Raw genomic sequence first — 19727 nt, 5'->3', positions numbered from 1 at the left:
ATGTCTCTACTCTGAGGTCCGGACGAGGTGGTCTTTGTGGTGCCGTATTTCCAACAGGAAGAGCTCAAGGGTCTCTGGTCCTTGAAATCCATCACTTTGGAGAGTGGCCTGAATCCTTCACTGAAGAGGCAGTGGAAGCGTCCCCGGATCTTGTAGTACGCTGGGCACCTGGATATGTAGTGTTCTTCTGTCTCCGGCTAGAGTTAGCAGATTTGGCAAATCCGATCTTCTAGGGGGAGGGGGTGGGCCCCGTATTTACCTGTCTCGACTCGTAGTTAGTGTGAAGATGTACGGATCTGTCCGATGGCGCTTCTGACTCCATGGGACAAGTGTGTGTCCATGTAGAAGCCGTCCGAAGATATGTGCAGGAAGTGCTCCTGGTAGAAAGCCTTCTTTGTCCCTAGGTCTTTTGTAGGAGTCACCCATGTCTTGACCATGTGTAGCTGAATGATGTCCATTTTGATGATACGGTTCACCGCCTCCTGGCTGAAAGCTCCAGATGGGGGCAATCTAGGTTGTGTTGTAGTGGGGGAAGGTGGTCGATGTGTAGGCCATGTGGCCGTAGCTAGGTCTCTGTTTGGGCATACCAGCAGTCAGTGTCCCCTTGCAGTGCTAGCTGTTTGGACGACTCCAGCGTGAGTTTGGGGTAGCGATATTGGGGAAAGTCCCATAGTCGGTGCAAGAAGGCCATTGTTTGGAAGAGGGCCTTAGCTACGATGGGCGGTGCCCTCATCTTTGCTCTAATGATCTCATGTGGCACAGAGGGCTACTCCCGATCATCCGTGAGATCATAAGTACTAGGGGTTTCTCCATCTACTCCTTGTTGGGAATAAAGGCCTCGTGCCTTTTAAATGTACTCGGGTGTGAATACACCCTTAGAACTTGTACTTACACATATATATCTATCTAAAAATTTAAAGGTACACACTCGTCATTGTACCTTAAAACGTGTTCACTCTCTACTCTGCTCTCTCTCACTCTCTCTGTCTCTCACTGTGCGCAACGATAATCTCTCTCGATCTCCATGCCTAACGGGTCCCTACAAACTGGTATCAGAGCTGCGGTTGAGGCGTTTGTGTCTCTCGGAGCTCGAATAGGAAAGGCGAGCAAGTCGTGAGCGGCAAAAGGTCCAGCGTGGACCACGGCGACAACTGGTGTGTGACAGGCTGGGCGAGTAGGCAACGGCCTGATATGGACAACTCCAGTAGACGTGACGTGTGGGTAGTGGGAGCAGCAGTTGACTGTAGCAGGTGACTGCAGTTGACGTGAACCAGGTTTGTGACGGGCAGCAGTTGACAGGCGACCTGCTGGCGGCGACTATAGTGGACCGGACGACTTCAGCGCGCAATCAGCGGGCGTCAATTTGGCAGGCACAACATGCCACGGACTTGAACGGCCCGTTGACCCGCAAATTTTTTTTTCTTCTCTTGTTTTCCAAAAAATATTTGAGATTACTTTTGTCTCTGCTCCGAGTGTTTGCGTGCGCAAGCATAGTGTGCAAAATTTGTGCAAAATTGAGCTAGAAATTTGGGGCTTTTCCCGAATTCGGGGATCTCAACGCAAAATTGGACAATCTGACTCAGAAATTGCAAAGTCGGTGCACATTTGCCCGGGAATTTTGGGGATTTTCATATTTTAGTGAAGTTCTTTCAATTTCAGTGAAATTAATGCACGCAAGACTTGGAAAATTTGGCGATCTGTCTAGATTTGGTGCGAGCAAGATGCAACAGTGATATCTGTCTCAGAAATTTCAGGAATTTGTGACATTTTGTCCCTGACATTTGGGGCTTTTAATGTACATTCGCAAATTGGGCTGAAATTTACCAAATTTCTCGACATTGATGCACATTGGACCGCGTGCAATTTGGGGCTTTTGCAGTTTGGGAAAAATTTGTGCAGCACTTGGTTATTTTATGTACATGCAGGTTGAATTCCACGTAATTTGGACATCGACACTTGGTAAAATTTGGGGGTTTTGCTGAAATTGCTCTATTTTGGCAAAACTGGCTTGTTCTATGCATGACAGAGAAAATGCAGATGTGTGTTTGATGCTTTGAGCACAAAATTTTGGAGCTTTTGACCGTTCGTGTCAAATTTTATGCCCATGGGTACATGTACAACAAAAATTGCAGCTGCCATAGAGAAAATCAGGGAAGAACTTGAGAAATTGAAATTTTGGGATTCCTCATGTAATGTGATGCACATGCCCTTGGAACAGCTGTAATCAGTTGGATAATGCTGTAGCACATGCTTTGGTGCTTCTGAAAATTTAATTACAGATCTGAAATCTGTGCTTCTGCGTGGTCATTTATTGCTGATTGCTACTTATTTGTACCTTGATTACTTGGGTGACAGTTTCGGCCTGCATTTGCTGGTTTTTTTGTCACATTTGGCCAGAAAATCATGGCTGGCAGCAATGACAGCAGTAATCTAATGCACATAAAGAAGCTTGAAGGTGCACATAATTTGGTAGTTTGGCAAAAGCAGTGCTACAATATCCTGTTACAAAAGAAGCAAGCAAAGCTGATCAAAACCAAAGGGGCAAAGCCCGCGGACATGGATTAGGACGATTGGGATGAGTTAAATGAGCTTGCAGGCTCAACCATAGAGCTATCGATTTCTGATGCCTTGCTGTTCAAGATTGATGGTTTGGATTCTACATATGCTATATGGACTAGACTGGAAAAACTGTATGCATAAAAGAATGCTACAAGCAAAGTGTATTGGCTTAAAAAGCTTATGGATTTGTGTATGAAAGAGGGTATAGCAATGTCTACTCACTTGAGTGAGTTTAACTCAAATTTCAACTAGCTGGTTGCCTTGAAGTTCATGATTGATGAGGAATTTAAGGCTACTTTCTTGCTTTGCACTCTACCAGAGAGTTGGGATACATTCAGGACTACTATGAGCAGTTCTAATGTTATCCTTTTGTATGCTAATGTAGAGAGTGCTCTACTTATGGAAGAGATGAATCGGCAGAACAATGCATCTAGTAAATCTTCCAGTGCTTTGCATACTAGGGGCAGATCACAGCAAAAGGGCAAATATGATGGCAATGGACGCAGCAAATCACGTGGCAAAATGTTGAATGCTATCATTGTGGCAAGAAGGGTCACTTTAAACGTGATTGCTACAAATGGAAGAAAGAGAAAGGAAAAGGCAATGAGACAGATGATAGCAAGGAAGAGAAGAAGGATAGTCAGCCTAGGAAGAGCAGTGTAAAAATTAAAGAGCTGAATGTAGTCACTCATGACAGTGACAGTGGGAGTGACGTACTCTTTGTCTCTTCACACTTTGGTGCACATGCTTTACTTGTAGATATAGATGATGACATGCATACTTGGATTTTTGATTCAGGTGCTTCCTTTTATGTCACCCCTCATCGTGAGTGGTTCTTCGCCTATAGAGGGGATCGACATGGTGTTGTCCATCTTGGGGAGAACTATGCATGTGAGATTGCAGGTATTGGCAATGTGCAGTTACAGTTTCAGCATGGCTCTATCTTTACACTTCAGCATGTACGGCATGTATCTCAGCTCAAGAAGAGCTTGATTAGCATAGGGCAGCTAGATGATGATGGTTTTCGTACCACCTTCGGTGATGGAACATGGAAGATTTGTAAGGGATCAAGAGTGATTGCTAGAGGTTGCAAGAGTGATACTTTGTATCCACTTCATATATCTAGTGTGCGTGACCATGTTGTTGTCGTGACCGAGCAGCCAAGCGTTTCCTTGTGGCATGGCTGGTTGGGACACATGAGTGAAACAGGAATGAAAGTACTTTCTCGTTTGGGTTATTTGCCTTGTCTTCGTTATGTTGATTTTGAGCATTGTGATCATTGCATTTCTGGCAAACATGCACAGACGTCTCACAAAAAGTCTCTTTCTTTGAAATCTTCTCCTCTAGAGTTAGTACATTCGGATGTACGTCAAATGCCAGGATTATGTTTAGGGAAAAAGAAATATTTTGTTACCTTTGTCGATGATGCTACACGGAAGGTATGGGTTTACCCCATTCGTAGCAAGGATGAACTGCTTGATAAGTTTAAAAAATTCTTGGCATTAGCTAAAAATCAAACGGATAAGACACTTAAGTATCTTCGCTTTGACAATGGTGGGGAATATGTGTCCAAGGCTTTTCAGGCATTTTGTGACAGCAAAGGGATAAAGAGGGAGCTCACTGCCCCTCATAATTCGTTCCAAAATGGAGTTGCACAACGTATGAATCGGACCATATAGGATAAGGTTTTTGGACAGAGGCTATTATGATAGCCGTTCACTTGATTAATCAGTCACCAAATAGGTCTTCAAGGGGGGGTGGGGGTTTCCCCAAGAAGCGTGGTCGAGCAAGCCACCTTCATATGCTCATCTGAAAGTGTTTGGTTGCGAGGCTTTTGTGCACATTCGTAAAGAAAAATGCAGAAAATTTGAGCCAAAGTCCTGTAAATGCATTTTCCTAGGATATGGTGACGAGGGTGAAATGGGGTATAGATTGTGGGATCCCGAGAAAAGGAAAGTAGTACGTAGCAATAACGTTATTTTCCGGGAAGATCACATACACAAACAACCTGAAAAGACTTAGGAGGTCCGTAGGGTTGTATTCCAGGAAGAAATACCTTTTGGACAGCGAAATGTGCCCACTGTACAGCAGCAAATACCTGGTGTAAATGAACCTGTAGATGCAAGAAATGATGCTGGAAATGATCAGCCAGCTATTGCCCATGAAAATGAGCCATTACATGTGCAGGAACAGCGAGGACAGCAAGCTGTTAATGCTGATTTGCAGGCTAAAATGCCAGGACAGCATGCTGAAAATGAAAATTTGCAGAAACAGCCAGCAAACAATGACCATTGGGTTAGGAGATCGTCTAGGGCTACTAGACAACGTGACAGGTTTGTTCTTGGTGCAATTAATGTTGCTGATTATGTCCTCAAGCAAGAAGAAGAGAGAAGAAGATAGAGAGCTTCTCCACCATGGTCTCTCACCCTCACACACTCACTCCCGCACACTCCCTCTCTCTCCCTCTCTCAAGTACAAACGCAAGCAAGCAAGAAGAAGAAGAAGAGAGCTAGTTTTGGCCACACAGAAGAATATATTCTGTGGTGAACTGTATTGCTTCAAGGAAGCAATGGACAGACAGGACAGCAAGAAATGGTATAAAGTCATGCTGTCAGAGATGGAATCTCTTGAAAAAAATGGCACTTGGGACTTGGTGCAGTTGCCTAAAGGGTAGAAAATCCTTCCATGCAAATGGGTTTACAAGATGAAGGTCACTTTTGGTTCCTCACCAAAGTACAAAGCAATATTGGTTGCAAAGAGGTACAAGCAGGGGCATGGAATCGACTTTGATGAGATTTTCTCCCCTGTAGTCAAGATGACTACATTGAGAACCATTTTGGGCTTGGTTGCAGTTGAGGATATGGAGATGGATGTAAAGCCTGCATTTTTACATGGTGATTTGCATGAAGACATATATATGTAGAAGCCTGAAGGGTTTGTTGAACTAGGGAAAGAAAAAATGATATGTAAACTCAAAAGGAGTTTATATCGGCTGAAATAAGCACCAAGAGAATGGTATCATAAGTTTGATACATTCATGCAGTCCCAAGGTTTTCATAAAAGTCAAGTGGATCATTGCTTGTACACCAAGAAGGCAGCAGATAGCAGTCTGATTATCTTGGTTTTGTTTATTGATGACATGCTGATTCCTGGCAGGGATACTCATGCCTTAGATTCATTGAAGCAAAGTCTTCATGGTAGCTTTGACATGAAGGATCTCGGTGATGCAAATCACATTTTGGGCATGGGATTACTCAGAGATAGATCGAAAGGCTTACTCTATCTATGTCAGTAGTAGTATATCTCCAAAGTTTTGCAGTGTTTCAATATGGAGGGGGGGGGGGGGGGGGAACAATTGGGGTTCCATTGCCTCCATATGTGAAACTTAGTGCAGAGGACAGCTCTGCATCTGATGATGAGAAGGCTGAAATGGCCAAGCTACCATATGCTTCACCTGTTGGCAGTTTGATGTATGCTATGGTTGCTACACGTCTTGACATTGCCTTTGCAGTGGGAGTGGTTAGCAGATACATGGCAACCCCTGGCAAGAAGCATTGGGATTCAGTGAAAGGTATTATGAGATACCTCAAAGGCACAAAGGAGTTGTGCATCTGCTTTGGAAAGTAGAAGGCATCTGTTGTTGGCTTTACGGATGCAGACGATGCTGGTCATGCGGACTGCAAGAATTCCACTTCTGGATATGTGTTTACTTTCACAGGAGGAGCAATCTCTTGGATGTCCAGGCTACAAAAGTGTATTGCATTGTCTACTACAGAGGTAGAGTATGTGGTTGGTACTGAGGCATGCAAGGAGGCTTTATGGCTTTCACGTCTGGTGGAAGAGCTTGGCATTAGAGAGTTATCTATTCTCCATTGTGATAGTTAGAGTGCTATCATGCTAGCACGGAATCCTATCTTTCATACAAAGACAAAGCACATGCAAGTGAAGTACCACTTCATTAAAGATGTACTTGACAGCAAGAGCATTGAGCTTGTCAAAGTGCATACAGATGAAAACCCTGCAGACCTTCTTACAAAGGGTCTTCCAGCAGAATGGTTTGCTCATTGCCGACAAATGATGGGAGTCGGATAGATATATGTATTTCAGCTTTGTACATGCCTAGACTTAGCTGATTCTTTTCTCCTCTTAAGGCACATTGCTTTAGGTGGGAGGTTGTTGGGAATAAAGGTCTCGTGCCTTTTAAATGTGCTCAGGTGTGAACACACCCTTAGCACTTGTACTTATATATATATATATCTATCTAAAAACCTAAAGGTACACACTCGTCATTGTACCTAAAAACGTGCTCACTCTCTACTCTGCTCTCTCTCACTCTCTTTGTCTCACTGCGTGTAGCAATAGTCTCTCTCGATCTCTGTGCCTAACCAGTCCCTACACTCCCATCCCTCATAGGTGCTCTCCTCCTGAGGTAGTGGCTAGTCCTGTGTGGCCCTCCTCATGTGGTAGAGGATTGTTGAGCCTTGAGCCTTGAGCTTTGAGCCTTAATAGGGTGCGAGAAAGAGGAGAGAGTGAGAGGCTAGAGCTTTACAAATCACAAATCAATTTAAGATCCAAGAGAGGGAGATGAGAATGGCAAATGGTTGCTGAATTGGTGTTGAAGCATGGAGGAGAGGAGCACCTTTTGTAGATGAGAGAAGTGTTAAACAGTCAAAGAGGGCTGCCAGCTGGATGGAATCCAAGGAGGGCTTGGGGTTTGGGGAGGGGGGTCAATAGCTGGAAAAGGGGTTGCGATCAGGTATCCAAGGCTTCCCACCCCAGTAAAAGTGCCATGCAGGTAGAACGCGGGGAGATGTGGGAAGGTGCGGCATACGCGGTAGCCAAAAACGTCCAGTTTGACCATATGAAACCGTACGGATACATACGGTACCACACGGTACGAATCATATGCTATGATTAATAGCGTATAATGTACAAAGGCAACTATGGACATTGTAAACTGTGACACAAATATCAATGGGCAATTCCATAGGCGGATACAAGAGATTATTGCCAAGACTAGAGTTGAGCCCTCTACAACCCCATGAGATTGTATCAACTAGAGCTCTTTTTTTCTTTACTATAGCTTGTAGCTTTCTTTTGCAAAGGATTCATTTTGTACTGTCTATTACATTTTCATTTGTTGTTCTTTCCAGACAGTTGTACGGTGATACAAATGATTGTAACTCATGGTCCCATAGGTCATTTTGGCCTTTTGTAGACGTTAATCTATCATTTCATTTCTCTCTCTCCATAAAGGGTCACTCTCTTTGGAGCCTTTGTAAAAGTAGGACAGGGTAGACATTCACTATTGTGGAGGGATGAATCAATAAACTCCATTCAAATGCAAGGTCTTTCGTTGGAAAATGATGATCAGTGGCATGCCTCTTGCTTCAGCCCTCTCTAGATGAAATATCTCTAATGGCTTTTGCTTCTTGTGCACTACAAGTGTGGGGTCTTCTCGTCATAGGTTTTTTCCCTCTCTAGTGGCAAGGAAGATTTGGTCCTGTCAGAGATCTAGTGATGAGTGGTGGGACCTACACTGCGTCCCAGTGATCGAGTGTTTGACAAGCCAAAATTCTCAGACCCTGTGCAGCCTCACATAAAAATTGTGTTTCTAGGGATGTTGGCATAACTAGGTCACTTGGAGTGCCTTTATTTTTTAATCCCATTCAGGCATCCAAAGTCATTGCTTGATTGAAATGCCTTTTACATTGGACAGCTTGATATGGTGCAGCATGCAGGGGTCCTGCCCCAACAGGATCTAGTCTCATGGCATATGGCAATTTCCTCCACTTATTTGCTGTCCTTTTAGCTCAACTGTGTGTGTGTGTGTGTGTGTGTGTGTGTGTGTGTGTGTGTGTGCTTACAAATCTGAAATCTGAAATCTTAGAACTAGGGAAAGAATTGAATACATTTAAGAAAAAAGAAATAAATGTGCAAGAAGAACTACAGAAAGAGAAAGAGGCTTTGAAGGCATGTGAAAGGGAGGTTCACTCATGGGCAGAAGTGGCAAAGACAACACAAAAGCAAATAGAAGAAGCCAGCCCATGGATTGAGGTAGTAAAAAAGAATAACGGAACATTCGTGAACAAGATTGAAGTAATGAATGCTACCTTGGAAGAAGAGGCTAGGAGATGGGTTAGGGTTTTAGATGTACGGGTAGTAGGATGGGAGGAGAAGAGCAGCCCATAGGAAGATGCTAAGACACTTGTTGATAAAATAGGGGCTTCAGACGTTCCTATCGTCAATGCTTGGAGAGTGGGGAAAGAGGACAAGGCGCTAATTCTTCGCTTTGGGGACAGAGAAAAAAAATGCCTTCCTCTCCAAGAGGAGAGCCCTCAAGGGTGAGAAGATCTATTTGGATGAGGACCTTACCGCAACACAAATAGTGCATCACAGAGAACACATACCCAAGGTATTGGAGGCTCGCAAAGAGGGAAAGTGGGCTGTTTATAGAGATGAACGAGTCATCATCACTGACAAAAGGACTTCATGACAGTACGAGGCCTATGAGACACTTCGGATGTCAATATGGAATTGTAATGGAGCCCTACGCTTGGATGCTGGTTACTTTGAAGATAGCTTCTGAAACATAGATATAGCAATGTACACAGAAACACACCAATGTAAAGGTAGCCGACTACCAGATGTGTGGGGATACAGGTGGGAAAGTGCATTTTGTCCAGCAACAAGAAAACCAAGAAGCACTAGGGGTTCTGGAGGTGTGGCCGTACTATACCGGGAAGACCTCAAAGGGATAGTGCAAGTAATGAAAAGAGATGATGATGCACGATATTTATGGATTAGGATATATGTAGGAAGACCACGGGATATATTCATCGCAATATGCTACTTCCCTCCTGCAAATTCTACCTATGCCACACGAGATGGATCTCCCTTTGATGTACTTTATGAGGATATCATGAGATATGCTAGCATTGGAGAGATATTATTAGTAGGAGATTTCAATGCACGCACTGGAGATAGACAGAGTGACTTTTATATGCATGATAATGCCATGTTCAAAGAGATTGACAAAGATGAAATAGGCCTACGCAGGAGAGCCCAGGATAAAGAAGTGAGCACATATGGGACACACCTATTGACTTTGGGAAGTGCACATACATCTTTAATGGTGTGCCACAATGGCCAGGATTTGACAATTTTACATGTTAGAATCTCAAAGGAGAGGCAACTATTGTGGAGTACTTGATGGGCTCACCAGCATTGATACGAGACATCCAAAACTTTAAGATATCTAAGAGACCAATTGGCATAGCAGCAGATCATGCTATTTTGACATTCATGCTCTCTTGTGTACATATGAAACATGAAACACCATGCCTCCCTAGACATCTCAAATACTACTTTACAGAAGACAACTCACATATCTACAGTGGTTCTCTACAGACCAGTTTACATGCATTGGACTTGAGTAGATCGTTGGAAGAATGTACAAGGGATTTAGCAGATGCCATAGATGGATCAGTCATGTATGCATTCCTACACACCTTGCCCTGATGTAGACCCACACGATCTATGATGAGTGTAGAGTCACCCGAGCTTGCTTACAGAGAGAAGTGGAGCTAGACACTCAGACACATCGCCAAGCAAAGGCGTTCTTCAAATGCCTTGTGCGGAAGAAGAAACGAGACTACTTAGCGAAAGTAGAAGCAGAGATATATCAGCTATTTTTGGGGTGGGATAGCAAGAGCGCATGGAAGATGTTTCATGAAATACAGCCCCCCATACAGATTACATCACCAGACGCTTGCCTTGACTATGGGAGACAACTGTATGACCTACCAGGACAGCCACCTATGCAGCCCCCACAAGCTTTTAGGCCATCACAGTAGTTTTTCTTCACATGGAAAATGGTTAGGGATGCAATTTATAGATTACAAAATGGGAGGGCATAGGATGAGGATGGACTAGTAGCAGAACATTTCTCACATGATTGTGACATATTAGCACCCATGTTAGCACATATGTTCAATAGAGCAATATGTGAAGGTTTCCCTATGAGTTGGTCAGACAATACTATAATCCCGCTATTTAAAAGTGGTGATCCCCTGATTCCTAGCAACTACAAGACTATCATGATCGGTCATACTTTGGCCAAGATATATGGATCTATATTGGAGCATGAATTGAGTGAGTGGACTGAAATGCAAGGCAAGAGAGCACAAGGACATGTAGGTTTCAAACGAGGATATACCACGCTGGACCATGTTCTCACACTTAGAGCCATTATTGAGGAGGGTCTAGCCCGAGACAAGAGGATCTATTATTGCTTTGTAGACTTTCGCAAAGATTTTAATAGAGTGCCTTGTACACGTATCATGCAGAGATTGCAGGACATGGGAGTACCAGAGGGTATACGATGGGGTGTCTATGCATTATATGAGGTAGTGGCAGGTCATGTACGAGCACTTGGGGGGACTATCAAAGAGGATTGACAGTACCATAGGAGTGAAACAAGGATGTCCACTTTCACCCACATTGTTTGGTCTATATATAGATGAAGTGTTTGGTTACATAGACTGAGGAGGAGGAGCTGGAGCCAGCCTGGCAGGGGTGTTGATACCAATATTACTTCTTGCAGATGATATTGTTCTCATTTCAGATTCATCGGAGGGATTGCAGTGCCATCTAGATGCTTTGCATATCTTTTGTAGCGATAAAGATCTCACAATGAACCTTGGGAAGACTAAAACCATGGTTTTCAGTACTTCAGCAGCATGGGTGACTAGATCTATGTACTAGTTCACATTTGGGGGAGACATATTGGAGCATGTGAGGGAATATGTCTATTTGGGAGTCACCTTCTTTGGCCCACGTTTTTCGCTGAGAGGGGCATCAGAGGCACATCTGACACATGGATACGCAACAGTAGGGGCACTCCAGAGTCAATGTGCTCACAAAACTGTGGTTGTTTGACACCCTAGTCACACCTACATTACTATAGAGCAGTGGTATGGGGTTGCAGGAGCCCCGCAGGAAACTCCGGTTGTTTGATACCCTAGTCACACCTACATTACTATATGGAGGAGTGGTATGGGGTTGCAGCTTGTACCACAGGCATCTTAGCCCACTCATTGATCAGATTGGAGTAGAGAGGGATTATTATGATGGTTGGGATAGCATGGAAAGGCCATTGATCATGATGATAGCACGCATGATTAGGAGTAAGCCCTCCACCCCACATCCCTTTGTCAGAGCAGAGCTAGGGGCAACACCTATAGTTACAGAGGCACTCTTTAGGGCAATGACCTTTTGGCACATACTATGGGAACTTCCACACCATATATACTCTAGATTGGCAGTAACCTCATCTAGACAACTAGCAGTGGCACAAACTATGGTTTCTAGACTATGGGAGCAGAGCTAGGGGCAACACCTATAGTTACAGAGGCACTCTTTAGGGCAATTACCTTTTGGCACAGACTATGAGAACTTCCACACCATATATACTCTAGATTGGCAGTAACCTCATCTAGACAACTAGCAGTAGGAGGCGAGAAGAATTGTTGGTTTTCACAGATGGCTATTTGGATGAGCCTACATGGTTTGGATATTGACCGTGTCTTCCACCTTTGGATTATAGCATTGACTGCCCTACACTTTCTCTCAACTGATCAGAGCTGAACCGAACCAAGTGATCAAAGCTGATATCTTGAGGATTGAGATAGCAAGGACATGGATCCATCCACCACTCCCTCTAGGATCGAGGATGGAGTTCTACAGGAGTCATTTCTTGTGTCTCTCTGATGATGGTTTCACTATTCGGCCACTATATATGGACACCCATCTCTCCCATAGGGTATGGGTTGCTATCGGACAGATTCGCACCTCCTCACATAGGCTTCAGATGGAGACAGACAGATGGATAAATACCCTAGCAGAGGATAGGACTTGCCAGCTTTGTGGTCGAGAGCCTGAGACAGAGGAGCACTACATATGCAGATGCACAATATACTATGACATACAAGGATGGTAACACTGCCTCTTCCGTGATGGATTTGGAGCTCTTTGTCGCGTCATGGAATAGGAGGACCAAAGATGCCTAGGTCTTTTCCTCCTAGAGCTCGAGAGGCGCCGAACTGCACTATTGCGAGACAGGAGGCCAGCTCATCCAGAAGGACACACACAGAGAGCAGTGACAAACTTTTTCTACAGAGCTGACCCTACTGACACTACCAGCCTAGCAGAGACAGAGCCGCCCCGTGAGACACCTTACATGCCATGCCGTGGAGTCACATTGGATAGAGCCATTTCCCTTCGTCGAGCACGACGACCCCGTCTACCAGGACCACGTCCGAGGAGGCCACACCACAATTGGATTAGAGCCATTATCACGAGACACCGAAGACTCACCACCAGGCATAACAATGAAGCAGCTAGGGACTGCATCATAGGTGAGATCATGTGCAGATCTTGAGATCAGCTACAGCCCATAGTCTCCAACACACTTTTGTACATGGCTCTATCAGATCTGGTTCTCCTTTCCTTTCCTTTTCTTTTCTATCGATGAAACAACACTACACATGGTTCAACCCTAGTATAGTCCCATCGTATAGTTATTTTCAGTATATTTTCAGTATTGTTTCATAGGCCACCTAGTTATTTGTAATGTTGTCTTTACCTTACTGATGAGATGACATTAGACATGGATGTACTCTGGATTTTGTCTCATAGGCCACATTGGTCTTATGTAGACGTTAATATATCTTTCTTTCTTTCTTTCTTTCTGTGGATCATGTGTGTGTGATAAGACTTAACAATTCCACTACAAATCAGAGAGTTCATACAGAGATTCAAAGAAGCCATGGGTGATCTCTTTTCGATCTACAGTTTTAAACTTTTATGGATCAGCCCATTGCCACCTGGAGAAGTTTGTCGATTGGTAGTGTCAATTGGTAGACAACCTTTTTCTTGGCAGTTTTTAATGCAGAGAATTTCTTGTGATTTTCCTTCATTTTTATAATGAATAGTCATGATTCAAACCTGTTGCTGAAATAGAAATTGTAGAGGAGAGCTCAAGAAGTACCAACATGAAGATTTGAATAGTATCAGATAATGGATGTCCTTGTAGACAGCTGTGCTGCTTTAGTCATTATTTACTTTCTAACTCATGCTCAATGAAGCAGGGATTGTATAGAAGGGCCTTAGACTTGATGCATACCCCACCACTTGAAAAGGGTATGCTTACTGGGTTTCAGTAACAACCAAATAATTAATCAAAATCCTCTTCTTTTAACTGGGTTGAAATTTTGCAGACTTTGATACAAAAGAGCATTTTGTAGAAATTATGGGCCTTACTAGGGGTAAGAATCCCTGATCCAATCATCCAGTTTGTGTCAAACAAGATATAGCCTGCTCTAACCTTGGTTTTACTCTGCTGTTTTTGTAGCAAGGTTGGGTATAACTCTTTTGCCGGCAGTACATCGCCACAGTGAGGTTGAAAAACTCAAAATGTGGGCAGAAAGAGCCTGGAGTAACTCACAAGCCCCTCCAGATCTTTTATTACTGGGTGAGCTGGTTTCAAATAGTCAGGCTAAGACACTCCAAAAGGACAGAAGTTACACAGAGAGTAACACGTTGGTGGAGATCAGGCTGGGAAGGGTTTTCTTTAAGTAAGTGAGCAGCCTGGAGTACACAATGATCCAGCCTTTCTGTGAAAGAACTATACAAGGCAAACATGTGTGAAATTCAAAACCTTTAAAGGATAGATCAGAACAGCTACATGAAGTATGTTACACTAAGCATGGAAGTTTCAGTTTTCCACGATGATTATTGCCTCACCTGAATTTAAAATTGTCATGTGAGACATTGTATGATGCTTGAAATGAAATTTTGAATCATTAAAGGAGTTGAATTTATCCTCCCAAGTAGGTTAACCTCTAGCCCATAAATTAATTTTGTGGCGTGACATTTGTTCTTTGGATCTTTGATCTTCTGCCTGTTTTCCCCCTCTCCCCTCTTAAAAACCACTCCCAAAACCCCCCCAAAAAAAGGCCGCCCTCTTTCCAACTAAATGGGGGAAGGACATAGCATTTAATCCAATTTGGCGTTGAAGATTTTTCACTAAGGATTTTATTTTAAGAAATAGCTTTATGTTCATTGGTTGTTTGGAACCTCACCCTTGTGTGTCTAGCAAAATGTTGAGGGTTTTGGAATAGCTTCTAATAAATGATTCAATAGATAAGAAGAAGAAAAAGTGTTTAAGAGTTTCTTGATATCTTTTTGTCCAAAATAAAAGAATATTGGTTCCCTGTTTCTAGTGGATCCTTCATGATCTTGTTCTTTTACTTTCCCCTTCTCCTTAGCTTCTGTTTTTGATGATGCTTCTTGTAGCTTTCTGATCTCTTCTTTTACTTGGGTTTCCTGCTCTCAGCCGTCTATAATGGTTTGGGATTTCAGGTCTCATTCTAAGGCTCGGTCCTGATCAAGCAGGGGACCTGGCAGGTTATATCAAATAGGTGCTCTTCAGCAGGTTAGTTTTTCTTTTGATTTAATCATGGCTACGAAAAGGAGCACAGCCATACTTTAAGAAGATGAAAGTGTGACCTGTTGATATTACACTTGCTCTAGACTGTAGGGATAATCATTCCCCTACAAGAGAATCTCAAGGATCCAATATCTAGATTCCCCTGTCAAATCAGTATAGACTCTTGTGATAAAAAAAGGATTGGCACTATGCACACCCCTCTTCTCAGCTTTTCTTCAGAGCCTGAAAATAGAGCTAAAATCACTCATAGATAGTTTGATCCTATCCTTGATCTTCTTTGTGGCAGAAAATCCAACTACATGGAGGATTACTAAGCGATTGTTAACAATATGAAGGATAACCCTAACCTTGTGGTGAGGGGAGGTTTTGCCAACTTCACGGGGCACACTTATTGGTGACACAATTACTATTCAGGCCGCCTACTTGGGCCATTCCAGCTCATTTAGAAAAGGTATGAGATAAGCTATCCTGTCTCTTGAGGTACAGCGTGCTTTCTCACGTGATTGAGGAAGGCACAAGCATCACAGGCCTGCCATGGTGCAAGAAGGGTGGGAGGTTGCAGTCCATTGAATATGTATCTTCTGCTTAAATAAAATATATAACACACACCTTATACACTGTTGCATATCTTATATGCATAGGAAGTCAGATTTTTTGATTGATGTAGCAGGCTTGAGATTTATTTGGAGCCACAGTAGCTTACTAAATCAGATGCGTATAGATGTTATTGAGAATGAGGATGAAGTCCTTTTATGCCTAAGGTAGATTACAAAGTGCAACTTCTCGTACTCAACTTCAATGCACTCCAGACCATAGGTAGTTGCCATTTTTTCTACCCCACTACTTGACATGACCGCTTGGTTATTTGTTCCGGAGCACAAAATGCACTTGCCAATCTTCAGATAACTTGCAAATTGTGAATAATAAGAATTCAATATTATATGATCACGACAAATATCAGATTCATAATATTGCAAATATTTGTTCATGTGTCTTCCCAGCAGAGTATATCTGGATATCTGCCTTAAAAAATCATAGAAACTATGACTTACAAGAAAATATGAGTGCAGACTGTTGAGCTGGAGTACTAACTGAATGTGAGACTGGAATGAGCAGTGATAGAGCTGACACCTGAGAGAATCGAGTAAGAGTGTACCAGTGTGTTGCACGGTACACAAAGAATAAACATTATTTATATGTTAGGGTACAAGTAAAGGGTGTGTTCACACGTGTAAGTTTATACACACGGGATAAATGGGAGTTTACACCCAAAGGGGCTTTACACGCAACAACCTCCCACTTAAGGGCCCGAAGTGGTGCCTTCAAACTATCCAACTCACACTAGTCGAATGCAATGCTCATGTTGAGCCTTTGCAAGGCTTTTAGTGAGGACATCTAAAGGGTTATCTTGGGTATTGACCTTTGTCAATGTGACAAGGCCATCATCCAAGACTTGTCGAATGAAATGATACCGAACATCTGTATTTGGTACGTGCATGAGACATGGCATTTTTAGCCAGACATACTGCACTTTGGCTATTACAACCAAGCATTGGAGTACGTGAAGAAAGACCAAAATCCTTGACCAAAGGAAGGTACATGTCATTACACAACTAGAAAATGCAATGTTCCAGAAGCAAGCAAAGTGATAACTTCCCAAACAAGAGTAAGCATCAGCACTAAAGAAAATCAAGGATACCAAGAAACCCACAAGTGTATATGACTAAGTATTCAAACATGACAGTATGATGAACCCATAAATTGATACCAAGAAACTCTCAACACTTCCTCCTTTATTGAAAGAACTACAAGTTCAATTAGGACCAAGTTTAGGGAATCAAGATTTTGGCCAAATCTCCCCAAGCATGCGCTTGTGCAGTTATAGACATGTCTCACATCACATCACATCACAAAGAAGATTCATAGAGGCCTATACTAAAATGACGAGGCACAAAGACCAGAGATTGTGGTCTTTAATGGGACATGGTCAATGCATGGTTTGCAATGATACCATCCAGCTTGGGAGAGGTTGGAAGACACCATAAACCCGGTGCAAGGAAGCACTAGCACTCAAAACGAATCCTCTTGATGAAGACACACCAGATAATGTCAAAGCAAATAAAAACTCAAAGAGGAATACCTCCATCATTAGCCTTCTTAGTGTATAAGTAGTGATCTGCATGGTTGCGTTTGAATCCATGGTTGAGCATAAAAGTATCAAACTTTTTATACCACTGTCTAGGGGTCTGTTTCAGCTCATACAAGCTGCATTTCAGCTTACAAACTAAATGCTCTTTCCTTGGAATAGCAAAACCTTCGGGCTGTTTCATGTATAACTCTTCATCTAGGTCACCATGAAGAAAAACAGTCTTCACATCCATCTGATCCAACTCTAAATCCAAGGATGCAATGAGACCAAACAAAACACGGAGCGTAGGCATCTTCACAACTGGTGAAAAAACCTCTTAGAAGTGTATGCCTTCCTTCTGTGTATAGCCCTTAGCAACCAAACATGCCTTGTATTTGGGCTTCCCATCAATACATTTCACCTTATAAACTCATTTATGAGGAATAGCTTTCTTATCCTTCGGCAAAGGTACAAGCTCCCATGTGTTATTCGCATACAAAGACTTCATCTCTTCCTATATAGCAAGCTCCCACTTTCTCTTGTTTTCACATGACCGTGCCTCTTTAAATGTCAAAGGCTCACCTTAATAAAATGCAATCCAAAGATGGCTGAAACCTCTATGGTTGCCTTCTGACATGTGTAGACCTTCTTAGCCAATGATCTGTATTGATAGGCAATTGGCCTACATCCTAAGGTATATGCACACCATCGCGTGGTGGCTGGTTTTCAGCATTTTCTTGTTGTAACATGTTTTCAGCATGTTCTTGTTGTTGTCCTATTCCATCATGTGTATGAATTTGCTGTCCAATATCTTTTGGTTGTAGCACAATAGGTTGCTGATCATTTTCAGCATCAAAAGGAATAGAATCTTTAGCTAATGGTTGCTGAATGTTTGGTAGATCACCATATGTAGCATTTTTCAGCAACCTTGCCTCATTAAATACTGCGTCTCAGCTTCATACTATCTTCGTATCCTGAGGAAGCCAAACTCCATATCCCATCTCTCCCTCATCTTCATATCCCATGAAGATACCCTTGATGGATTTCATGTCTAGTTTAGTTCTTTGATTTACAAGAAGATGCACAAAAGCATCACAATCAAAGACACACAAATGGTCATATGAAGTAGGTTTGCCAGACCAAACCTCTTCAGGAATGCTATTTTCCAATGCACGATTGGGAGAGTGATTGCACACATAAACTGTAGTTTTAAGAGCTTCTCCCCAAAGTTGTTACAAGAGATTAGATGTGGACAGCATATATTTGACTCTCACAAAATGTGCAATTTTATCTTTTAGCCATGCCATTTGATGCAGGATTGTAAGAGGGACTGTCAACTTCCACTTAATGCCACGCATCTCACAAAACCTTTTGAACTCATTAGAAATATACTCACCCCTATTATCCATTTTTATAGCTTTTAACTTAAGCTCTTTCTATGTGGTAACAAAAGCATGAAACTTTTTAAAAGCATCCAATGCTTCCTTTTTGCTCTTTAATACGTATATCCATGTGAATTGACAAAAGTGACAAAGTACTGTGCACTCCCATGTGAATTGACAGGCATAGTGCACGCATCTGAATGTACTAAGTCAAGAGCATTGGACTTTTAACAACACCAGAGTAATATGGAGACTTCACATGTTTTCCATATATGCAATCATTATAAAAGTTGAGATCAGAGCCTTTTACATCAAATCTCCCTGAAGAGAAGAGAACTTGAAGGCCTTTCTGGCTCATATGGCAAAGTCTTTTGTGCCAAAGTTCCATCTGTGAATGGACTTTGGCCACAGCCAAAAACTTGCGAAGTAATGCTTTACAATGTAAATAATACAAAGTCCCCTTTTTGTTGCCTTTAACAATCAGCATAGAGCCCTTGTGGACCTTCCAAGATCCACCACCAAAGGTAGTAAAATACCGTCTTGCATCAAGCTGCCCAACCGATGATAGACTTTTTTTAAATGCCAGGTATATATTTGACATCATGCAAAATTAGCTCTTGGCCATTTTCAAGGGCCTAGTGAATGGTACCTACACTCTCTATTTCACATGCATAATTGTTGCCCAAGTAAACCTTGCCTAGGCAACTTGAAGTGTATTCAAAAAATGACTCCAAAGAGAGAGTGACATGAAAAGAGGCATCGTTGTCTACTATCCATGATTGAGACAACCCTTCATGGGCTAAAAGTAATGCATCAATCATCTCCTTTTTAGTGATGTGTATATCACCTGTTGCTACCATAACATCTACATCATTACATGAGGCTATAACAAGTATCTCTCCAATGTCAGAGAGCTCTTCAATGACCACGCTAAATGCAACATTTTCCTTTGCTACTTTTGAGGGAGAGCTGTCATCATCTTTCTTGTTATCCTTGTTTTTCTTTCCTTGCTGTTTCTTTCTTTATTTCTCTTTTTTGTAGTAGTGACATCCTATTGTTTGCCCTTGCTTTTACTCCTACTTTTGCCTTTATTTCTTGCATTACTCCTCTTTTTTGACCTGCCGCTAAGATGATAAGTTGAATCATT

At 42.5% G+C, this 19727-nt stretch overlaps 1 protein-coding gene across 9 annotated transcripts in view; it reads left to right on the top strand.

The window, feature by feature from the left end:
* The window catches only part of NDP1 (Tetratricopeptide repeat (TPR)-like superfamily protein), a 163216-nt gene that overhangs the window by 131134 nt on the left and 12355 nt on the right, over nt 1-19727 (top strand). For 4 of the 9 annotated variants that reach the window (XM_087677236.1, XM_087677249.1, XM_087677224.1 and 1 more), the window contains 5 exons: nt 13710-13761; nt 13839-13886; nt 13973-14195; nt 14983-15055; nt 15357-16016. In XM_087677236.1, the coding sequence (XP_087533362.1) occupies nt 13710-13761; nt 13839-13886; nt 13973-14195; nt 14983-15007 (348 nt within the window). In that variant the 3' untranslated portion in view covers nt 15008-15055; nt 15357-16016. Of the gene's footprint in view, nt 1-13709; nt 13762-13838; nt 13887-13972; nt 14196-14956; nt 15056-15356; nt 16017-19727 lie in introns of those variants that run through there. The other 5 variants (XR_015690770.1, XR_015690771.1, XR_015690775.1 and 2 more) reach the window with 3 other exon arrangements.

This window comes from Lygodium microphyllum, chromosome 1 (assembly GCF_053477565.2).
Source record: "Lygodium microphyllum isolate KBCC chromosome 1, Lygodium_microphyllum_v1.1.10, whole genome shotgun sequence".
Taxonomy (NCBI): Eukaryota; Viridiplantae; Streptophyta; class Polypodiopsida; order Schizaeales; family Lygodiaceae; genus Lygodium; species Lygodium microphyllum.
This window is presented reverse-complemented; position numbering and strand designations above follow the sequence as displayed.